General features: G+C 42.5%; 1 protein-coding gene across 15 annotated transcripts in view; it reads right to left on the bottom strand.

The window, feature by feature from the left end:
• The window catches only part of MACF1 (microtubule actin crosslinking factor 1), a 184,512-nt gene that overhangs the window by 72,495 nt on the left and 89,300 nt on the right, over nucleotides 1-22,717 (bottom strand). For all 15 annotated transcript variants that reach the window (XM_066573920.1, XM_066573971.1, XM_066573929.1 and 12 more), the window contains 16 exons: nucleotides 15,747-15,896; nucleotides 15,397-15,630; nucleotides 14,424-14,630; nucleotides 12,947-13,477; nucleotides 12,646-12,822; nucleotides 12,134-12,257; nucleotides 11,573-11,781; nucleotides 9,315-9,632; nucleotides 8,695-8,861; nucleotides 8,459-8,615; nucleotides 7,375-7,492; nucleotides 5,249-5,311; nucleotides 4,909-5,144; nucleotides 4,363-4,492; nucleotides 2,166-2,365; nucleotides 11-506 (listed from right to left, as the gene is read on the bottom strand). In XM_066573920.1, coding sequence (XP_066430017.1) covers nucleotides 11-506; nucleotides 2,166-2,365; nucleotides 4,363-4,492; nucleotides 4,909-5,144; nucleotides 5,249-5,311; nucleotides 7,375-7,492; nucleotides 8,459-8,615; nucleotides 8,695-8,861; nucleotides 9,315-9,632; nucleotides 11,573-11,781; nucleotides 12,134-12,257; nucleotides 12,646-12,822; nucleotides 12,947-13,477; nucleotides 14,424-14,630; nucleotides 15,397-15,630; nucleotides 15,747-15,896 — 3,517 coding nt within the window. The remainder of the gene's footprint in view (nucleotides 1-10; nucleotides 507-2,165; nucleotides 2,366-4,362; nucleotides 4,493-4,908; nucleotides 5,145-5,248; nucleotides 5,312-7,374; nucleotides 7,493-8,458; nucleotides 8,616-8,694; nucleotides 8,862-9,314; nucleotides 9,633-11,572; nucleotides 11,782-12,133; nucleotides 12,258-12,645; nucleotides 12,823-12,946; nucleotides 13,478-14,423; nucleotides 14,631-15,396; nucleotides 15,631-15,746; nucleotides 15,897-22,717) is intronic.

Raw genomic sequence — 22,717 nt, 5'->3', positions numbered from 1 at the left:
ATAAGTTTACCTGCCAAATCTTCCATTCCTTTAAGAGGAAGAGCCACAGTGTCAAGCCGCTTTTGAAGTTCATCTTTGAGGTATGGTTCTGCCACAAGAGCAGACAATTCATTGCATAAGATCTGAGCTTCAGCAACTTCCTGGGCAAGGGTCTCCAGTTCTGAGCGAATTCCGCTAGTCTCTTGAAGCTGCTGCTTTACAGCATCAGGTTGGGTGCTAACTGCTGGCTGTGCACCAAGCTTCTTGCCAGTTTGCTTCATCTTCTCTGTAAGTCCTTGTAAGACCTCTTGATACTGGGAACTCTTCACAGCAGCTTGGTCAATATGGTCAGCTCTGGAATTTAGACGGTTTGTTAACTCCGTCCACTTTTGACTGATTTCATGGAAATCATCCTCAACCTGGCTGGTGGAAGGAGATTCATCTCCAGGTCCTGTTAGGATACCATAGGCTGCATGTTTTAGCTCTTCATACTGGGCTTTACGAGCTTCAAATTCCTTTAACATAAACTGGAACAAAAAGAACGGCAGTGTTTGTATAACGTGACAGATCAGAATACACATAGTCAAGACACAACAAAGCAGAATACATCAATTCAAAGCTGGAGCTTACAATAATCCTAATATAGTTCAACTAATTTAGCTACAAGCTTTACAATATAATGTCCTTAAGCATTTGCCAACATGATTCTCAGCCAAACCTTACACAGTGCAGACTGAACTTTGAATTTACTTCTAAATATAGGAAATTGACTGTTTTCAATGCCATCTGCTGGAAGTCTGTAACAAAAATCCACTACTCTTAGTAAAATTAAATTTTTTGACATTGCTTCTGATCCCCCTTCCTGAAAATTTTTGGAATGTGCCCCCAAAACACTTCCATCCTAAACCTTATAAACTTTTAACCCCCTATGGGCATGTCTTTTTTTCTTTTTTAGTATCCCATTCTAAAAGGCTTATAGCTTTTTCCATGTTGAATTGACACAGCCATATGAGGGCTTGCTTTGTGCAAAATAAGTTGTATTTTTAAATGGCACCATTTTGGGGTATACAAATTAATAATAATGGTAATACCATATTAATACTTTTGGAGACATCCCAAATAGAAAACAACCAGCTCCTCAAAAGAAACAAGCACCCATTGGGAAGAGGGGAAGGCACCATGGGCTAAGAGAGGAAGCCCCTCCCCATCTGTCAACCACTTAGATGCCACAGTCGCAATTGAGCGCAGCATTTAAGGGGATAAACTATTGAGAATGAAGTCAACTCTGATCCTAGCAGCTGTGTCAGCAGCCCAGCTATGTGTATTAGCCATGATCTTCATGCTAATCTCTCAGGTACATTGGCAGTACCTGGGAGATTCACCATGACGTACGTATGCGTCAAAGTGCAAGAAGAATCACTTTCATGACAAAAATATACATCACAGAGGTGAAAGGGTTCGGGCAAAATTTACCAAAGACAGAAGGGGTGATTGGATAAAGTAATAAAAGATCAAGTACTAGCCCATTAAATCACTCTGGTTCTGTGCCGCTGGTGCTTCGTGCTAGTCTTTGTTTACTTGGCTGCAGTGATAATGCCATGTCTACAAGCACTGGCCTCAGCAGTGTGCCACTGAGGTCTGTGATTGGCTGCAGTTGGTCATGTGTTGTAGACTTGACATCATCATTGCCACCAGGTAAACAAAGGACAGTGCAGAGCAGAGAAATGGCATAGGATTTAATAGGTGAATACTTGTTCTCTCATATTTTTTTTCCCATTTTGCTCCCTTGAACAAAATTTGTCCAATCCGGAAAACCCTCTTGACTTATTAGAAGACTTCAATCATGCCCCAGCAATCCTTAATTTGCACAATACATATGCAAATAAAGTTCTTTAATTCTCTCTTGATGAGTTTTAATCAATCTGCTTCTAAACTTTTGTCAATAAAAATACAAGTCAAGCTTTATGTAAATTAATGGAACACTGTCTTTATTATTGACTTGTAAATCAATATTAAATGTTTACTAGCATACTAAAAACAGGTAATGCAATTCTAAACATTCCACATGTTGCACCTGATTCAGCTATACCATGGACACAGATAACATCCTGACAATGACTTCAAATTAATCACATGAAAAAGAAGATTCGTCCTTTTGGGAGTACATTCTTAAATATCCTCCTTACCTGAACCTGCTGCTTCTGTGCACTCAACATGTTTGGATCAATCGACAGAGGCCCCAGTACACTCATCATCAGCTCTTTCTCTGTCAACCATGGCCGTAGCTGAGAGGCAGCAGCTTGGAAGGTGGCCAGCTGGTTAGCAGACTCCTCCAGTTTTTGCTGTCGTTCAGAGGTCACTTGATTAGTTCGATCCCACCGTTCATCTAAATGACAACGGTAAAACATTAATTTGTTTTTAACATCATCCATAAAATAACCACAGACTTATGTTTAGTTTTTCTGTATCATCAGAAAAGAATGGCTAGAAGGTCGCCTGCTGCCTGAATTCTTGCATCGGGACTCGACCCGAGCCCCTGCAGGGACCAGTGCGGCGCTCACCTCTCTTGCGGGGCTCTTTGATGTGCCGGCTGTCGGCCAGCCGGCGCATGCGCAGAGAGGAGCCGGGGTGCCAGGAGAGACATTTCTGTGCGGGCCTCTGAGACCTGCCCAGAAATAGAGCATAGTGCACAAGCCTAGCACTGATTGGCTAAAACTTGGTCAATCAGTGTTATGCTCGATTCATGCACTTCTGTCTTCCATCTCATCAGTGTCCACTCCACAAGGTCCAAAAGTTAGAATCATGCCTCAGCAAAATGGCTAAATAATAGAATTCATTCAATTAATCGCCCAGCCCTAATCAAACAAAATCTAAGAAAACTAGTAACACAAACAGTTGTATCATTCTTGTATTTTACTGAGCACACTGAGTAAGCATCCCTGATGCAGGGAGAAAAAGTGAACCCCTGTGCTAATTATTTCTGCAAGTGCTAATTGGCAAAAGGTGTTTCAGTTAGGAGATGAGATTGCAAGTGTGCATTTCACACAAAGCAACTGCTTTGCCCATTAAAGGTAAACAAATCCTAGTTACTAAGGAAAATGTCCTAAAAAATAGGTTAGTATGAAATATACCTGGATTTAAACAACTTTCAGAAAATGTTATAAGTGTATGACGCTGGAGAAGACTAGGAAAACACTGAACAAGAATGTGTCATGGATGGACAGCACAAAAGGAAGCATTTGCAAGGGGAATGATCCAAAAATCCAGGTTCTGTTGTGCAAATCTTATCTGCTGCAAGAAACACTTGGTTGATATGACTGCTGCTAAAAGGGATCTATAGGATATTAAATTTAAAGGTTCACTTACTTTCTCTCTGCACTTTGGATGTTCACTCAATATGCTCAATAAATGATAAATGGTACAACCATTTGTCTTATAATAGACAGCTTTTTATTAGAAATCAATGCAGAAGTCCAAGTAATTTCAACGGGTTCATTACTTTTTCTGATAACGGTTCTTTGGGTGCAGAATGTTAACATTCCTAGTACCGTATATACCGGCGTATAAGGCGACGGGGCGTATAAGACGACCCCCCAACTGTCACCTTATACGCCGGTATTCAGTGGAGAAAAAAAAAAAAATTTTATTACTCACCTCCCACGGCGTTCTGTCGCGCTCCGGCAGGATGTCGCTCGCTCCGGCAGGCTGTCGCTCGCTCCTCGTCCCCGCCGCAGCATAGCTTTCTGAATGTGGGGCTTGAAATCCCCGCTTCCAGAAAGCTAATACACACGCCGGCAGCCATGACATCATTGAATGGCTGTGATTGGCTAAAGCACACGTGGCTTCAGCCAATCACACTATTCAATGACATCATTGAATGGGTGTGATTGCTAACACGTGCGCCTTCAGCCAATCACAGCCATTCAATGATGTCATTGAATAGTGTGATTGGCTGAAGCCACGTGTGCTTTAGCCAATCACAGCCATTCAATGCTGTCATGGCTGCCGGCGTGTGTATTAGCTTTCTGGAAGCGGGGATTTCAAGCCCCGCATTCAGAAAGCTATGCTGCGGCGGGGACGAGGAGCGAGCGACAGCCTGCCGGAGCGAGCGACATCCTGCCGGAGCGCGACAGAACGCCGTGGGAGGTGAGTAATAAAATTTTTTTTACACTTTTTTTTTTTTGTATTACCGGCGCATAAGACGACCCCCGACTGCAGAGCAGATTTTTCGGGGTTCAAAAGTCGTCTTATACGCCGGTATATACGGTACTACTGATCTGTGTATCTTTCTACTGCTAGAACTTAATATTTATAAATTGTTCCCATGGGTGCCAATGTACAGAAATTAGATTTCCATATTTTTATGTTGTAACTCATTCTTACTAAGATTTTCCAGCATTTGCCTCCAGTTTTCTGCCTCAGGGGAGTTGGGATGCTTCTCCAGCAAATCTTTCAGTTCAGCTTTCAATTCTTCCACTTTTTCAGAATTCTGTTCAAGTTCCGATATGAATTCCTGACAAGCGAGGGGAAAAAAAACGAAAATCACAAAGACCCAGCCAATTGACAGTAGGCCAAAAGATGACGCTGTCCCTCTATCCATTGTCAATGTGCAGGTCAACGAGAGGGCTCTGGTGTTTTTAGAAACATGTATATCTATAAAATATGTAATAAATTAGTTAGAGGAAAGGGGGTGGGTGGGATAGAGGTCTGGCCAAACCAATCACTAGAATGGGAAACCCATGGAGGAAGAACATACATGGGCGCTTTCTAGAAGATAGAGTAATGGTCACCATTAGAATTCAAAATTTCTGAAGCATTATGCAATTTCTTCCCCACACCCAGGCCAATTTTTATTACTGTCTGAAAATTATTTAAGTTGTCCAAATAATATCTATTTTTTCAATGTTTGATACAGTACTCGAGACTTACCTTGTTCTGTTCTGCTTGTGCTCTAACAATTTCACTCTTTGTTGGAGAAACATTAACAGCAGTTATTACTCTTTCCTTGGACTCCAACCACTTCAGCATCTGATTTGTTTCTTGCTGAACTTTCTTCAGCTTTAACAACATAGTAGCTAACTGCTCCTCACGGTTGTTCAGTACCAGTCCAAGATCTTCATACATCTGACTAATCTCAGAGACATCGCATTGAATCCCGGTCAAATCTATTAAAAGAGTGTGTTGTGTAAAGTGTTGAGTAAAAAATATATATATTCCAATGATAAAAGGTACAAAGGAAAAAGACAAAACAATGAATGGACATGCTCACCTTGGCAAGTATGATACCCATTAACATTCCCTCCTGTGCTCACTGAGGCCATCACAACAGAACCTGAGAACAGGATAAGAAAGCAAAGCAGGGACATTACAAATGCAGTACGAACACAAACAAGGATACATCAACACTGGACAATGCAAATATTTAACAAAATACATTGAGTTCTATAGTTTGTTCATTGTTGGAAAGCAGCACAACTCTTATTAGTGTAATCAATATTAACCTACATTATAATTAATCTATTTTTTAAGGTTGCTAGCCGTTTAGTCGTAAAAGACCCTCGGCAACCCTAAAGGCTTGTTTTTCAGTTTTGCACAGCTTCTTCACTTGGTGATATCCATGCCAGTATCAAGCCATTGTGTCCTTTTATTAACTATCTACATTTTTAGTTAATTCTAAACTTCCAAGTACAAGTAACAACACTTGAAACCATGAGGTTGATATTCAACCATGAAGCTCTAGCTCTTAAACATCAATGGAATTATCATGCACATGGCTGTATTCAGGACCCATGTGATTTGTGAACAGACTTTGGTGCCCCATAGAAATCTGTGCTCTCAAACTCTGGGGGCAAAGCACATGGATCCTAAATACAGCCATGTGCATGATAACTAATTTAAAAAAAAATCTAATTATTTCTCTTTTTTTCCCCCTGAAATTTGTTCTGTTAGATTTCTAGTTAAGATATCAAGAACAGCAAGGAGCAAGAAATATTGTGCCCTTTAAATGACTTTTGTTTCATCATTTAATTTATATGCAAGTCCATAGAGGTAACCTAGTACGGTTGGGAAAAGACCCAAGTCCATCTACCTATTCTGCTTCAATGATTCATTAAGGAAAAAAAAAACTGGGGCATTCAGTATTACATGCCATATTGGGGAGGTATTCTCTCCTACAGGCTGGTGACTGCATATGTCCAAAGTATGCACATATAGCTACAGCTGAACAGCAAAGTGATTTATTTCATTCTTTATACTTGAAATATAAAATCAACCCTAAAGTTCTTAAGAAATGATTGCCAAAGAGGGACCCTTAAAAGTCAAGTGATTATAGACCTCTTGCTGTAGGGAAAAGGCATTCAAGTGATATATAGTTACATATTAAAACTGCCCTCTTAGTAGACCCTGCTTTCTGTGCCGCTAACCAATAATTACTCCATCAATATAATGAAGTTCTATTCTTAACTAAGCAAAGTCACTAATAAAGGAATGCCAGGGGTCAGTGATAGAAATAGAAACTCGCATTCAATCACACATTTCATGTTTGTTCAAAAAGACAAAATTAGTATAGAACATAGAACCGCAGGGGAAAGATTTAAAATAAACATAAAACAGCCTTAAAAATGACCATTTGGTTAGATGTGATATCTTATTTATGTTGCTATTACAATGTCCAAATGTTATTGTACGAAATTTCGTATCAATAGTCAAAAAGAAGTTACTCTAAGGCCTCATGTCCACGGGGAAAATCAGATCCGCTGCAGATTCTCCATGGAGAATCTGCAGCGGGTCCCTCCTGCCCCGCGGACATGAGCGCCGAAAATAGCAATTTAAAAGCATTTACCTATCCGGCGCGGGCGTGGAAGGTCAGCTGTTCCTCACGGCCGGATCTTCATTTTCGGCCGGCGGATGAATTCCTGACGCCGGCGGCACGTCGCCGGCACGTCGTCGACGTGCCGCGCGCATGCGTCGGGCACATCCGCCGAGCCGAAGCAAGGAAGATGCGGCCGTGAGGAAGAGGAGACCTTCCCGGTCCGCTACGGATGGTAAATACTTTAAATTCCTATTTTAGGTCTCCCGCGGATCCGGACGGCTTCCATAGGCTTCAATAGAAGCCCGCGGGAGCCGTCCCCGCGGGAGACCCGCATGAAAATGGAGCATGGTCCAGATTTTTCCATGCTCCATTTTTTTTAAAATCCCTTTTATTGACGATCCGCGGGTATTTATCTACCCGCGGGTGGTCAATGCATCCCTATGGGATGCGGATCCGCATGCGGGAGATCCGCTGCGGATCTTAAATCATATTTTGCCCGTGGACATGAGCCCTAAGGGGAGATGGGCAGAAGGGAAGCAGTTGAAGAAAAGCATGAAGAGTAAAGAGGACATATTCCCGCTCACCTCTCTGCAGCTGGCTTTCTGAAGCGGTTATCTCTAGAATTCTGTTCTCTAATTCAGATCCTTTTTGTGTAATGACTTCCACTTGGGGACCCTTTATTTTCCACTCTTTTAAGAGGTCCTGTGAGGAAAAATATACTCACTTCAGCTCGGTTTATGGCCGATACTATTAGAATATCAACATGTCACAGAGACTAACTTTCTAATTCATCTACTTATAGACTTAGAATTGAGCCGTATTACTGCTAATTAATCCTAATCATACCGCATACACAAGTGTTACTGGGCACTGGCGTTCTACCTTTCGTTTTCCCACTGCAGATCCAGACAGTGTCTGACTCCTTTCACCAAGTGCACTTATTTCAATGTCTTTGCCTTATCCAGGCCAGAGATGTTAGGTGTTTAGAAGTGGATCCCATAAATTTAATCAAGATCCAAAAATATTTTAAATGGAGGTTTACCACTTGAGTAAATGTTGATGTGTGTGTGTGTGTATAATTATATATATATATATATATATATATATATATATATATATATATATATATAAAAAATGTGTGGATCGGTTAGAGTTGCAACCACTGGGAGGCTGACTGATCACTAAAATGTCTCAGACTTTTACAAGACATGGTGCTCCACCATCTTACCACGGTCCTTGATATTGCAGCAAAGCCCTATTAGAAAGGGCTAAGCTATAGGTCTCCAATTATTAGCAGACTCCACCAATCAGCAAGTAGCGATGTATCTTAACAGAAACATGTAGATGGAGATGCTGAGACCCCACTGAATACTAACACTGCAGATCCTCTCCCCCTTCCACTGCAGTCCACTCTTTCTTACTCTCCTAAGAAAGCGGTATACAGGCTTAAAGAAACTAAATGGCCAATAAAAGGCTAACCACAATTTTGAGAAGCTTACAGGCAAATGGACACGGTGCTCAGATGAGCAATTTTGTGTGTTCTAGGGATTAGGGTCTAAGCACCTAGAGCCCAACAATTAGCACAACCGTTGCACATTAGACAAATTAAAGATGGTTCCTGCCATGGTAACCTCAGTACCTGGAATGATATTACTTCAGTTGGATTACCTGAACTTGCTGTAGTAAAATCTGTAATTCAAGTGATCCATGAGAACCTTCACATGATGGCACAGTGTCTTCACTATCTTTCAACCACTTCCTCATACTGCCAACCAGGCTCTTGAACTCTTCTAACTCTTCCTGACAAGACAATGCTTCTCTTTGTCTGAAACAGAAGAAAGGCTACTTAAACAGAGTCAATCTGAAGAAAACCATATATATTTGACTACATGTCAGATGAGTACCTTTCTCTTGCTGCTTCCTGGAGATCCTTAAATGCCTTCTTCAGTGTCTGAACCTTATGTAAGTGCTCTGAAGTATCCGAAAGTAAGGGGCAGGTGCTCAGATCCATCACCAGATGTTCTAGAGTATCCAGTTGCTCTTCCTGTTGCTTTAGTTCGATATTCAACTCCTAATATAAAAAGTAACAGCTAAATTTGGGAACATTTCTGTCACATAAGGAACACATCCAAAAAAACAACAGCTCTGACAACAAAACTGAAACCATCATATTGAATGGGGGTCGTTGAGAGCAGCAGACTTGTCACACAATGATAATGCAGCCAATATAAGTAAAGATCTTGGAAGAAAAGCAGAGGATGCTAGCATTACCAAAATCTTCTCCCTTTATTCAGCCATAAATCTTACATTGCTAGCATCTTTGCTAACTGAGGAGCCTTTTTCAAGCCGCACAGGCTTCTCAGTAAGCTGAACCGTTACTATTGGTGTTAGATCTATGGGCTGAATAAAAGAAAAAGATTTTTGCAATACTGATATCCTTGACAGTATGTGTGGCCACTAATGACAACCTTTACAATATTTGTGTAGGTGAGAACACACAAAATAAGTTCATTACTAAACAAACCTGGATTTGCTCTGAAAATTGAGCAATGTCTCTATCTGGCTGGTTTCCCGATGCCAGAAATTGCGATCTTGTTGCTTTAAAATCTTCTAGTGCCTCCGAGATTTGCTCGTATCTTTCTACTTTTGGCAGGACCTCTTTCAGAGCCGTCTCTTGTAGGATCTGCTCCTGACACACTTTGTCAAACCGGGTAGTGACTTCAGACAACTTGCTCTGAAGGGTTGCGGCTGCTGATTTGTCTGCCGTCTCCATGAACTTTACTACCATTTCTCCAGTGGCATCCAGGCTCCCTCTTCTACTGCCAATGTCCTGTCTAAATTTCTGCAAAACAGAATTTAACGTTCAGCGTTTTCTAATCGCTTGTGGTTTAATAATTTTACAACCAATCTTTAAAGACTCGACACAAAAAAAGGTCCAACTAATCTGTACGTACAATAAATCTATAGATGTTTTTAAAAAACTTGCTAAACTCCCAGCTAACTTACTAGAGACAATTATCAAGTCCCCCAAGCTCTAGTGCTGTTGTGTTGCTATCGTGTTGCTTTTTCGTTCTTTAATACTTTAAAAGAACCCTTTTTGCTTCTTTCATTTTGTTTTTTTTTTCATTCCTGCCTTCCAAGAGCTATAACTTTATTTGTCCGCCAAAACAACCATATGAGCGTGTGCTGACTTGTATTTATTAATGGAATGGTACTATTTAATGTACCATGTAGTATATTAAAAAACTTGAATAAAATTCCTAAGTGGGATGTAATTGGAAAAAAAAAAACTTACATATTTTGGAGGGTCTTGCTTTTACTGTATTCCATTTTTTTAGTGGCAGGGTGATGAAAAAAATATGTAATTCTGCTACTGTGTATTTTTTCTTACTGTGCTCACCGTGCAGGATAAAGAATGTGATATCTTGATGTTAGGAATATGCTGATTGTGTGATTATTGAGACTTTTATTTTGCTTTTCTCAGACATATATGAACTAAAGTCTATGTTTAAGGAGGCATTTATGGCTGTAATAAAATAAAGATGTGTATGTCTTAAGCTTAAGTTAACACACAATAACGTGTCTTGTATCGTGCATCTGGGAGGAGGATCAGCTGTGTAGGTTTTAGATAAAGAATACATACAATAGGTTTGTTTTTCTGTCTCATGACAGAAAATGACCCCATTCAGCCTAGGAAATCAACACGCGGGTATTTTTTACTAAGCTGGTATAAAAGAGAGAAGCCATTCAGGCAAGTACAGGATGCTTTACTTGTCCAGTTGCCTGCAAAATTTCTGTGTCTTGCCACCGTTTGAAAGTGGGCTTTTCCAGCTGCTGATACACAAGTCAGATGATGCTATCTCCCAGTGATGCAAGGTAAATTCTTTGAAAAGGTTCTGTGTAAAGTGATGCAATGTCAGTTGTAATCTTTATATGTAGATAATGATGCAAGCTTTATTCTTTGTGATGGAAGTTGCAACCTTTATCCTTTGTATATAGATATAATAATTTGAAAAAGGACAATTATTAAATCACTATGCTCAATTATCACTTAATTTGAATAAACAATTGTTGTTAAACCTTGCATATTGTCTTACTAGCCAAGTCTTGCTCCTTAAAGCAAAACACTTGATTTTTTGGGAATTTTCTTAATATGTCAATATTCAATTGAAAACTGGGAAACAGGGCTGAACTTTTAAAAGGCAATCTGGATAAAACACATTTTTCTATGCATGCTCCCCCCCCCCCACCCGATTGTCTGTCACGCTGTGGAGGTCTCCTCTTGTATTCCAACCACTTCTCTGCAGTGTAGCACCCTTATCAGGCACCATCTTAAGGCTGTGTGATCATCAGCAGTAACTGTGACAGGAGATTTTGTGTCCCCCTCAACACAGTTTCTGTGGTGGATTCATGCAATAGCATCACACAAATGATGAAAGAAATAAGTAACCCAGGTAACACAAGTAGATTTAGTAATACTGGGGGATAAAGCTACATAATGAATGAATGAATGAAAAAATAATCCACGGAATGGTCCTTTAAAATTATTAAATTAAACTTTTTTTTTTTTTAATTTCTGTCATTGTCTGATTGCTTGTACAATATACCTCAGTATTGCAGTATATTGTAATTTTACCAGCCATTTTATAGGGCCTTCAGGAGTTTCCTATATACTAGATATGTAGAACATTTAACACATCAGACTATATTGCTTCATGTGTAATATTTATTTGAACACCACCTTAAAAATGATCGCAGGCAACGATCAAGAATTGGTCTTACCATGTTCTGAGCAAGAGCCTCCTGAATTGATAAAGAGGACATCGAGGACTGTTTTTGTCTCTCCAGAGTCTTTTCTATTCCCTCTAACCAGTGTAAGAGATGTTCCAGGCCTTCCTGAACACTCTGAGACTGAGCTACTGACTTCTGCAGTAAATCCGAGTGAGCCGACATCTTGCTGGAGAGACTTTGGAACCGGCTTTCAATGGAATCTAGAATGATACATATAGTTGTACACAGGATATTTAAACAAGCCAGTACATATTAACATACAGATGATAAACCACTAAAAATTAAACAGAATTTATTACAGAGATACAAAGTGACGTAACAGAGAAGCTCAGGACCTCCTGCTTCCATTGATCATACAAGAGCAGCACCTTTGCCGTGGTACCCTACAATGTCATAGAACCCCCCAAAAAACATCTGGCGCTTTGGATTCAGGACACCGGTATGGATGGTCAGCGGGAGTAGGATCTTCAGTTTCCCAAAGATATGTTTCTTGACTACATCCACTTGTATCTCTGTGACAGATTCTCTTCAAGTCTTGACATTTCCACTCACCAGCTGTTGCCTGAATCTTTGTGCAGTCTGGTAATGGATCTCCTTGGATTTCCTGAAGACCACGGACAGCCTTATGAACTTTCTCCACCTGTACTTGATGCTCTGCAATTTCACACTGCATGCTCTGAAATATGCAATATTTAGAAATTAAAGGGGTTGTCTTCATCAGAAGACCCCTTTCAGAAAGTGCCCATACATCAATCAGCTGATCGCTGCAGGTCCCTTTCCCAGCAACCCCAGTAATCAGCAGTTTTTGCCACGTGCACCTATACACTTCCCCTGCACGGCAGCCATTCAGAGTAAGGGGTGTCCATGTACAATTACAGCTAGAGTCTACCACAACAGGAGCGTCTGTCTATTGTAGCTCATCTAGGAAGGGCACACATGGGAATCCCTCTATATGACATAGATACGCTTTAAAAGAGCAAATAGGCAGGGGGTGTCTTCATGAGAAAACCCCTCTCTCTTACAACATGATCAAACCACCAACACATTGATGTGTGTTAATTTACCTTTGCTTTTCCCAGTTGAGACTGCAGAGCGACAGGATCCGACGCCACTGGTTCTGAAAGTAATTTTTCTACAGCTAACTCCGCATTCTGCAGCCAGCTTGCAGCCGCATCTGAGCCTTCCTGAAACTGCTGGTACCGGATCAGTAAAGAATTTAGATGAGTTCCCAGCTTGGAGCACTGCAATCAACCAAAAACTATGCGTAAGAACATAGAAAATTGGCATTTTTTTCTAACTATGATTTCTGTTGGAACAAAATTACTACTTCAGAAAACTTAATTTTTAGCAATAATTGGCTATCACCTTTGAATGCAAGGCACTGTATCTTTTGGAAGCATCTTCAAGTTTATTTTTCACCAAAGTTCCAGCCACATGCACCTCCAAATCTTCATTGCACTGTTCAGCAGCTGCTTTTTCTGCATCAATGACTTTCTGACCTGCAATAGTAATGTATCGCAGATCTCCTTTATGTGAAATCACATCTTCAGAAAAATCGCCTTGCCGCTGTAGCAAGTCATGCAGTGCTGTAAAGTCCGCTTGCCCATTCTGCATGTTGTCCAATTCTTTTTCACACTGTTGAAGCCAGCTCTCGAACTCCCCGTAGTCATGGATAAAGCTCTGCAGGTCATCGCGCAGGCTTTGGGAATGTTTTAGTTGTAACTGAGATTGGGACAATGAGGTAGCGTACTCTTCCTTCAAACGTGCCAGCTGGTTCTGCAGCCGCTCTCGCTCTTCAGGGGACAATGTACTACCATGTTTATCTAAAAAATCTTGGGCCGATTGTATGGTCAAGATGAAATTTTGTTGCTTGGCTAACATTTCTTGATGGTGTGCCTACAGTAGACAACAAAAATGTGTCAAGGATTTATCATCAGAATGCTACCCCCCCCAACCCCCTCCACCTCACTAGACTATCTTCAATGTATTCTCTCTAAAATTCACCAAAGAGTAAAAGCAATTCATCAGGAAGACCTTGGTCACACCAACACCCTGTATTAATTTTGCAGCTTAATGTATAGGGCCATCAGAGCGTATCTGGCACCACTCGGATATGGTCACCTGCTCTTGTCTATATGGCGGTGTTGTTAAGATCTCACTCATGCTGGTTTAAACCACACCGCAGTTGTCATTACTCCTGATATGAATGTCCATTAGCAAAGACTGATGTTGATCTGTGTAATCCGGCAGTTGTTTAACTATGAACGACTATTTACTGTGAATGGAGGTGGGCACACGGCCGGAACCATCTCTGGCCCGCTCCACCTACATTCACAAAACAACTATTCCTACTGTGTAAAGCACAGGAACGATAAGTTGGGTAATAGCCCATTGTCCCGTGTAAAGGTATCTTTACTAAGGGTAGGGCAAGCCTACCTACACAGCAAGCAGAAGGCATAACAAAATAAATAAGATCCAGGAATTGGTCTATGATCTTCGTTAATGGGAACCAAATAGATTGCTTTCCATATGCAAAGTAAAACCCCTATATGTGAATCAAGCATACCCCCTTCCAACAATACTAAATAAAACACGTTTAATAGGTTGTAAGCTCATCCATCATTGTTTATTCATTTATTCTGATTACTTGTCGTTTTATTTGTGTTCTTTCCCTAAATGTAAAGCGCTGTGAAATCTAGTTGCGCTATATAAGGATTATAAATAGTAAAGGTAAAACATGTTGAGAGAAAAATGTCCCAACGCACAAGACACCCACCTAAATGTCTGTCACCTGTTAGAGCTGTCTAAATCTGGAGGAGAACATCTCTTTGCAGCCACTCACCTTTTTCCTCTCATACAAGTCATTAATTATGTCGGCAGCATCTTCTGGAGGAGGACATACAGCTGACAACACTTTCTTCCCCGCATCTTCTCCATCATTAACACCATCTCTCTCCAGACTGTTTTTATTAGGGACAGAAGGAAGCACCTGACACAGGAGAGACTCAATCTTTCCCAGATTTTGCTTCAGCTCTTCAGCGGTTTTAGACTAAAGTATAATAGAAACAGTGAGATGCACGCATATAATCACAGGCACCATCTAGAGGGGGACACTAACAACAATTTCAACAAAAAAGCAACCCCAGCCTCCTCCACAACTGGCCTGTCCTGCTGCTGCTTTCCCATGGACCCAATATTAGGCCTTTCCACTGGGGTGGTGGGAGAATCAATTAATTAAATGCCATTAAAGTGGGTTGCACCAGAATCGCAAGTTATCCCCTAGCCACAGGATAGGGGATAGCTGGCTGATTGGTGAGGGTCCAGTCAATCTTGTGATCAGGGGGCCTGTGTGACCCCTTCTGCCTGTCACTGCAGGGGCTGCTTCTCCCCCTGCAGTGAAGTCAGAATGAATGGAGCTCTGGACGACAATGCGCGGTCAGCGCTACATTCATTTGGAACTAAGTGAGCACTTCTCACTTGACTATCTCTGGCAGTTGCATTGAAAAAGAATGGATTGCTTGCACGACCAGTGTTTACATTCAGTCTCCTGCAGTGAGGAAAAAGGGAAGCAAGGGACCCCTGTCCTCCGAATCAGAGGGGGTCTCAGTGGTGAGACTCTCCACCAATCAGCAAGTTATCCTCTATCCCGTGGATAGGGGATAACTTGCAATTCTGCTGCAACCCTTTAATCACCCAGCTCTAATCTAATGCACATGACTAGCGATATATATTTTAACTCAAAACCCTAGACCTTCTAAATCTGTACTGCTTACCCCAAGTGTCACTGCTGTCACATGAATCGCTCCATGTTTTACCTTTTTGGTCTCCTCTAGAACAGCAGTGCTCACTGCAGACTCCAGCTGTTTTTCTGTCTCCCCTGTTCTTTCAAGCACAGACTGGTACTGCTCTTTAGCCTTCTGCAACTTTCTTTGGAAGGCCTCCAGTTCTTCAGGATTCATTTTGTTTTTGTTCTGTTCCAGGAAGCTCTCTGCTGCTTTGATGGCACTTGAAAATTGTTTAGCTCGAGCCTGGACATCCTTATGGAGTTTCTTTTTTGAATACAAACAAACATATAAGTATATTTAGTCTACTTAACTCAAAACTTATTTTAATGTGATTAAAAAAATCAAGTAAAACTTTGAACCTATATAAACTAATCTATCACCTGCATGCTCTGGTATTGATCTTGCAGGCTGGAGAGCTCCTGGGTGCTGGCACTGCTCTGGTGATCATTCACAGCCTTTTCTATCTGTTCAGCCCACGAGCTCAAGCCTTCTAGCTCCTGGGCACAAACCACCTGCTGTTCTTGAAGGGTCTAAAATGAAATAAAAGTTCTTGACTCTCCAAAAGTACCTTTAATAGCTTTAAACAAACAAGCACAGAGCACACAGATGCCGGCATTTCAGATGAGTTCAGTATAAGTGGTACATGTTAGAATCTACATGGTCCAGAGCCAGTTTCTCTGTTCTACACTTTCCTGCCTATTAGGTGAGCACGATGTGTCCCTTTTTATAAGAGTCAAAATTCCCTAGTTAAATTAACCATACAGAGGATATCAGTGTTAACACCAGTACCAGACTGAGGAAGAAATCCTTCACTGTTAGAGAAGAGAAACCTAGAAAAGCAAAGCAAACAAGAGGTTAAATACATACAAATCAGGCAGCTCATGGACATGGTTAATACAGACAAAACAACATTGACAAAATAGCAGGTAACCGGTGACTAGTGGTACTTTTACTCCTAAAATTCATAAATCCCTGGAGGCTTCTCGCACAGCATATTATGGCTGGAGTTGGGTCGATAACAAGTAATTTGTCAAAGTATATAGATAAAAGTTTTCAGAATATATGGTCACCCTATCATCTTACATGAAACAGTAATTGCACTTTAATTTTTTAATCTACAGAAGAGCCTATTCTTTATATATATTTTGTGTACAAATCAACCATTTCAGTACTGAGAAATCCATCTAGTGCTGGTTAGCTATATAGTTAAACACGTTACTCCAGCTGTGCCTGCACTGTTCTCTCTAGTGCAGGCACAGCTGCTCCATATAACACTTTATTTATGCACCCTGCTTTATACACTATTTTATTGCTTTTCAAGGATACTTCATCTGTGCCCCCATGATCTGTCCCAGTACTGCTTTAATTAGTCTCTGACTTCCACTCATCTGTCTCCCAGCCTTGTGTAAAGGAGAAGCCATTCTGTGTTGCAGACTGCTTCTTCCCTTCATAGTGCCAGTTTCCCCACATAGGACCCCAACAGTGCATTGGGGAGCGCAGGAGCAAGTATGTTTGAAAATCAACAACTTACTTACTATAAAATCTCTCGTCCTGGTGAAAAACTGTGAATGGAGGCTTGGCCAACAAGACTGTGAACTTTAAGGAGACTGCTACCAAGAAGACCATCTTCCAGACCAAAAGGCGAACTAGTACTTCATTCAACGGCTCGAAGAAATGAGAACGTAGCGCATCCAGTACCAGAATAAAGTCCCAAGGTGGGACAGAAGAATGGTATGGAGAAACAGCATGAGCAACCCCCAGTAGAAAAGTACTGACTTTTGGCTGGTTTTGAGGCCACTGGGCATTGGAAAAAATATGGTTAGTACGGATACTTACCTTTTCAAGTAACTAAGGCTCAAGCCCATATACAAACTCTCCTGCAGGAAAGACAGAAGGTGGCGTTCAGAAAAAAAAACAGCATGGGGTGGAAATTGCGTTTGCACCAGAAAAAACAAGAGGAGGAGGCTTTTCTAGCCTTAATCATGGTTTGAAGGACAGGTTCCACAAATACACAGGCTCTCAAGACCGCAGCTTTAACTGCCACGTCAATAAACGAAGTGTGGACAAACTTTAGTGGAAGAGGGGTCCCTGTTAGAGAAGATCTTCTCGAAGAGGGAGGCGCCATGGAGAGTCAACGAGTAGGACGACGAGATCCGCATACCACGTCCCGACGGGGCCAAACTGGCATGACGAGGATCACTGGGAGGCCTTTTCTTGAGAAGTCGTAGGATTAGTGAGAAGAGGGAAAGACATACAGGAACCAGAATTCCATCCATGGAATTACTAGTGTGTCCACTGCTCAAGCTTGGGGGTCCTGAGACCTGGCCACAAAGATTGGCAGCTGATGACATATTCTGAACATCATGAGGTCGACATCTGGTTGGCCCCACCTTCGATAAAGTCCTCAAAATACTTTGAGATGTAGCTCACATTCTTCCCAGTCAACTGTCTCTCTGCTGAGGAAGTCTGCTATCCCCAGCTATTTTGGCTGCTTCTGCTGCGAGCCCCATTTAGATGATTTACGTACACGAAGGCAGCCATGCTGTCAGTGTGGAATTGAACTGGTAAAACTGTCAGCTGGAATGAGAAGTGATGACGGGACAGGAGAATGGTCCAAAGTTCTAATTTATTGATAGTGTGTCCTCCTTTCTGGTCCAATTGCATTGTGTGTGAGATTTTTCGGGATTTATTGGGAGTAACCCCACCCTTTAAACTAGAGGGGCTGGCATTCAAGGTGAGTACTTTCTACTAGAGGGTCAGAAAAGAGCATCCCAGATGGATCTTTAGGGGGGGTTCACACAGGGCGGATTTGCCGCGTAAATTCCGTCCGGAATTTCCGCGCTGCAAATCCGCATGCGGACGCTAATCTCGGGATTAGCCAGCCATGTGGACGAGATTTCTCAGAAATCTCGTCCACACGGGACAGCCAATCCGCTGCAGTTAATCCGGCCGAAACCTTTGCCGACCACAGCATGTCCATTCTTTTTTCTTTTCGCTGCTCTATGGGAGCGCCGGCCGCCGCGGAAGAACAAGCGGCCGGGCCTCTTCAAGGCCGCCGCAGGGTTTTTCCGCGGCGCTTCTCCCGGCGGAAGTCTTGCGGTTTTTGCTGCGGCCAAATCGCGAGATTTCCGGCGGGAATCCGCCGAGTGGGAACCCACCCTTAGGGATTCCAGCCACTAAAGAAGGGAGCTCTGAAGCTGCAGAGGTAGTCGGATCTTTCGATCGAGAGAGTCCGCGGACTTATCCAATTTCAAGAGGCCGAGCATGGAATTAGCCAAAAGAAATTGCCTCAAAACGATGAGACCATCAGCCCAGCAGCTCATGCAGTGCCAAATGGTCATGGGGATTCAGAGTTTACAGAGAGCGTACGTGCTTCTGGAGGAGAAGTAATTTTAGCATCAGCAATAGTACACAGGCTTGAGCAGTGTCGAAGGAGAGACCAAGACCGACTTGTCCCTGAAGGGAGGTTCTGAGCATGTTTCAGAGAGGGCTGGACGGGATGGCAATGTGGGGGATATCTAGAGGATTGCCTGGAGTGTGAAGGTCTAGTTCTCTTCTATGAAAGAGTTGTCTTTGACTGACATGTTTTGAAACGGTTGACTGATAGAACCGCCCAGCTTTTCTAGAATTGCATTAGATGCCCTAGTAAGGTCTGAGACCGCCTGTGACAGAGAGCATGCCCATTCTGGTTGGTGGGAGGGATGCCAGTAGTCGGTTCTTTGTCTGCCTGCCGCACGTGAGCACACATCGTATGTGGCTCTGGCTGGCCCCGGTCTGGAGTCCTCCACCCTAGAGTCGGACATGGCACTAAAAATAACTTTGGGCAGTAGTTAATAGAATACTACTGTAAAGCCGAATGTTGTTTGTTGGGTGGTCTGGAGTTTTCTAGGAGAGGAAAAATCGTGGAATCCCGTATGGAAGGTACCACAGGTCCCAGCAATCCCGTGTAAAGAAACTGAGGTTGGGGGACAGTTAGAGAGGATGTGGGGGCAGGCCTTGTAGAGCACAACCCACTAACAAATGGTAGCTAAGAAAGGAAGGCTCACTGTGCAGGGATTGGTGGAGAGGAAAGGAAGCCTTCCCTTCACATTGTGTGCAAAGAATACCAGCACGACCGTACTCAGGGAGTAGCCTAACTAGGCCAGAAAGCCTCGGGCTAACTTTTTGGCCCTGACCAGTGAACTCCAGCAAGGGCAGAAGAACAGGCTGGCGATGTGTGAAAAAAACGCATGGCGAATCAAGGTGCTGAACAGATTCCCCCACCAGCCACGAAGAGACTGCATGCGGCACCTGGCAGGCAGCGCAACATCAGGTACGAGGGAAAGTACGGTGGACTCGGATACCTGACATTCAGCAGCTGCACGTAGTGAAAGCCCACAGCTCAGATCGGCCGCTGCAGGAAACAGGGGGCACCTAATAGTACGGGGATATATAAATTTCTTTTGCCTGCCTTCGACCCGAAGGACCCTGCAAAAGAGGAAAACCAGCGTCCCCCAAGGTAAAATGCCAGTAAAGATACCAGCTATGGACCTCACTCTGATACAAGGAAAAGACCTGTAGCTTTTGACTGTGTTTCCCTGAGAGGATGAGGTTTGTAGTGCTTAGACCTGTCTTCTTTCCTTATGAGGACAGGGCAGGCAACAGAACAGTTAGCTCCGTTCTGTTCGCCCTCCTCGATGCGGTAACAGAGAGAATCCAGCCTCCCTATATTCCCTGAATCTAAGAGGTACTTGGTCTGCCTCCTACAGACACTAAGCTAAAACTGGTTATCTTGGTGGCTGCAGGTAGGGTATAGCTAGTAGGAGGAACCCACACTTTTCTGCTTAATGTCCGTCTCCTAGTGGCTAAAGCTATACACACGGTCTTCAGCAGTGTTCCCCAATGATACAGACAAGAAAGCAGGCTTCATAGATAAATGGTTATATGGAACAGCCGTGCCTGTCATTACTCTAAGGATTCTAGACTATTGCTGTCCCTACTTAAAAGTATTGCTACACTTAATGTAACTGCCTTGTACTTCAACATCCTGTATGAGGGGGCCTTAATCTGGTCAAACATTTTTTTTAAACCTACACCCCCCCCCCCCCCCCTCATGCTTATTCACCAACAAGACTTTATAATTCAAGCTACTGAATTTATCTTTCTGAATTATTTGAGATAAGAGGAACAATATTACTACCAGGTGAAATGTACTGTAATCGGTCCCTGTTTTGCTCTGAGTTTTGCCAATTTATACATGGGTTTCTTTAAAGCTGGTATTAGTCACCCAAGAATACATTTCTATAAGGCGTCCCTCACACAGGGCGTTTTGTACAGCGTTCAGCGCTGCCTTTTCAGCCCAGCGCTAAACGCTGTACAACACTCCCATTCATTTCAATGGGGCTGCTCACACAGGGCTGAAAACGCAGCGCCTCCCAACGCTGCGCTTTCACAGCGATGCATGCTCTATTTTGGGGCGTCGCCCTGCGTCGCCCATTGAAATGAATGGGCAGCGGTTTTAGCACTGCTGAAAACGCGGCAATACTTGGTGTCGCGTTTTTGGCAGCGTTAACCGCTCACCGATTTTCGGGGTGAGGGCTTGTAATAGAAGCCCTACCCCGAAAATCAGTCCCAGCTACTTAGAGGAAAAAAAGAAAGTTAATACTCACCTAGCCGCTGCAGTCCGGGTCGCGGCCGCTGGTCTCTGCCGCTGATCCGGGCTTCCCCTGCATTCACAAGTCTATTGTCGTAGGCCAGGTTCGAGAACCCCGCCTCCGGCAATAGAGTGCTGTGATTGGTTGTCGGTACGCTCGATGCCCAATCACAGCCCTTCATTGACTGTCTCAGCCAATCAGCGCCGGCAAGCTCTGATTGGCTGAGACAGTCAATGAAGGGCTGTGATTGGGCATCGAGCAAGCACCGACAACCAATCACAGCACTCTATTGCCGGAGGCGGGGCTCTCAAACCTGGCCTCCGGCAATAGACTTGGGAGTGCCGAGGAAGCCCGGATCAGCGGCAGAGACCAGCGGCCGCGACCCGGACTGCAGCTTGGTGAGTATTGCTTTCTTTTTTTTTTTCTTTTCAGCATTCTTGGCTGCGTTTTCAGCCAAGCTGAAAATGCAACCAAAACACTGGCATAAAGTATGACAACGCTGCTGAATCGGGGTGGAATCTGCAGTAACGCAGCGTTGAAAAACGCTGCGTTTCTGCAAACGCCCTGTGTGAGGGAGGCCTAAGAGATATACGGACAAGATTTTAAAGCTTTCAGATGGCCCTGAGGAAGCATTATATAAAATTATCTCACAATCTCAACTAAAACCAGTGTGGTCTCAAATTCACTAGCCATATGGGTAGATGACAAATTACACTTTTGGACTGAGGTATTTTTAATGCAGGACTCCGGTTTTTAACTGAAACATTTATTAAGCTCTTACGAGGCCTGTTTGTGCCTAAATGACCAACTCATTTTTCAGGGTTTTTTTTTCCTTGCATTTCTAGAACCATAAATTTTAATTTTTTTCGTTCACCATAGCCACATGAGGGCTTCTTTTGGGGGGAGGTTAAGTTGTATTTTTTAATGGCATCGTTTTTAGGTACAAAATTTTTTTGTCTAACTTTTTAAAGGCGGATTTGGGGAAAACATTCTCTGGGTAAGCACAATTCCAGCGATACCAAGTTATTTGTTTTTTTTTTTAGTTTTGCTCTGTACACAAAACAAATTTTTCCCCCTACGGCCACTCTCACACAGGCGTTTATAAAACACCACTATTTCCACGCATTCAACAGCGTTTTTAACGCACACTATCAATGCAATACGTGATAAGGTGCATTTAAAAAAAGAGAAACGCTGAAACACACTTAAACAGAATAAACACTGTTAGAAATGCTATGCTCGAACACTTGTCTGAGAAGCCCAATTGAAATCTATTGAGACGGTTTACAACGTTTTTAGCGAGCAAGTCAAACGCTGTAAAAAAAAAACTCTTGTGCAAGAATGGCCTAAAGATTTGTTTTTGTGTGGCAGCATTCCAATAGCCAGAGTATTTTGTTTTTCTATTAACAGAGCTGTATAAAAGCTTATTTTTTTGCGGGATGAACACTAATCTTCATTTATCCAATTTTTGGGAACCTAACATTTTGATTGCTTGTTATTACATTTTTTTCTAGAGCCAAGACTGACTATCTACAATTCTGGCAATCATCGTGCAGTATAAATAATGTGTTAAATTAATTCTGCAGGTCAGAACGATTATGTCAATACCAATTTTATATAGGTTTTTTCCATTTTTTTTTATTTTTTAAATACTTTAAGTTTTTATTTTTGCCCCACTAAAGGACATGAACATCACCATCTTTTAATCTTTCTTATAG

This window comes from Eleutherodactylus coqui, chromosome 1, assembly GCF_035609145.1.
Source record: "Eleutherodactylus coqui strain aEleCoq1 chromosome 1, aEleCoq1.hap1, whole genome shotgun sequence".
Lineage (NCBI taxonomy): Eukaryota > Metazoa > Chordata > Amphibia > Anura > Eleutherodactylidae > Eleutherodactylus > Eleutherodactylus coqui.
The sequence above is the reverse complement of the archived record's forward strand: the minus strand, read 5'-3'. Positions and strand labels throughout refer to the sequence as shown.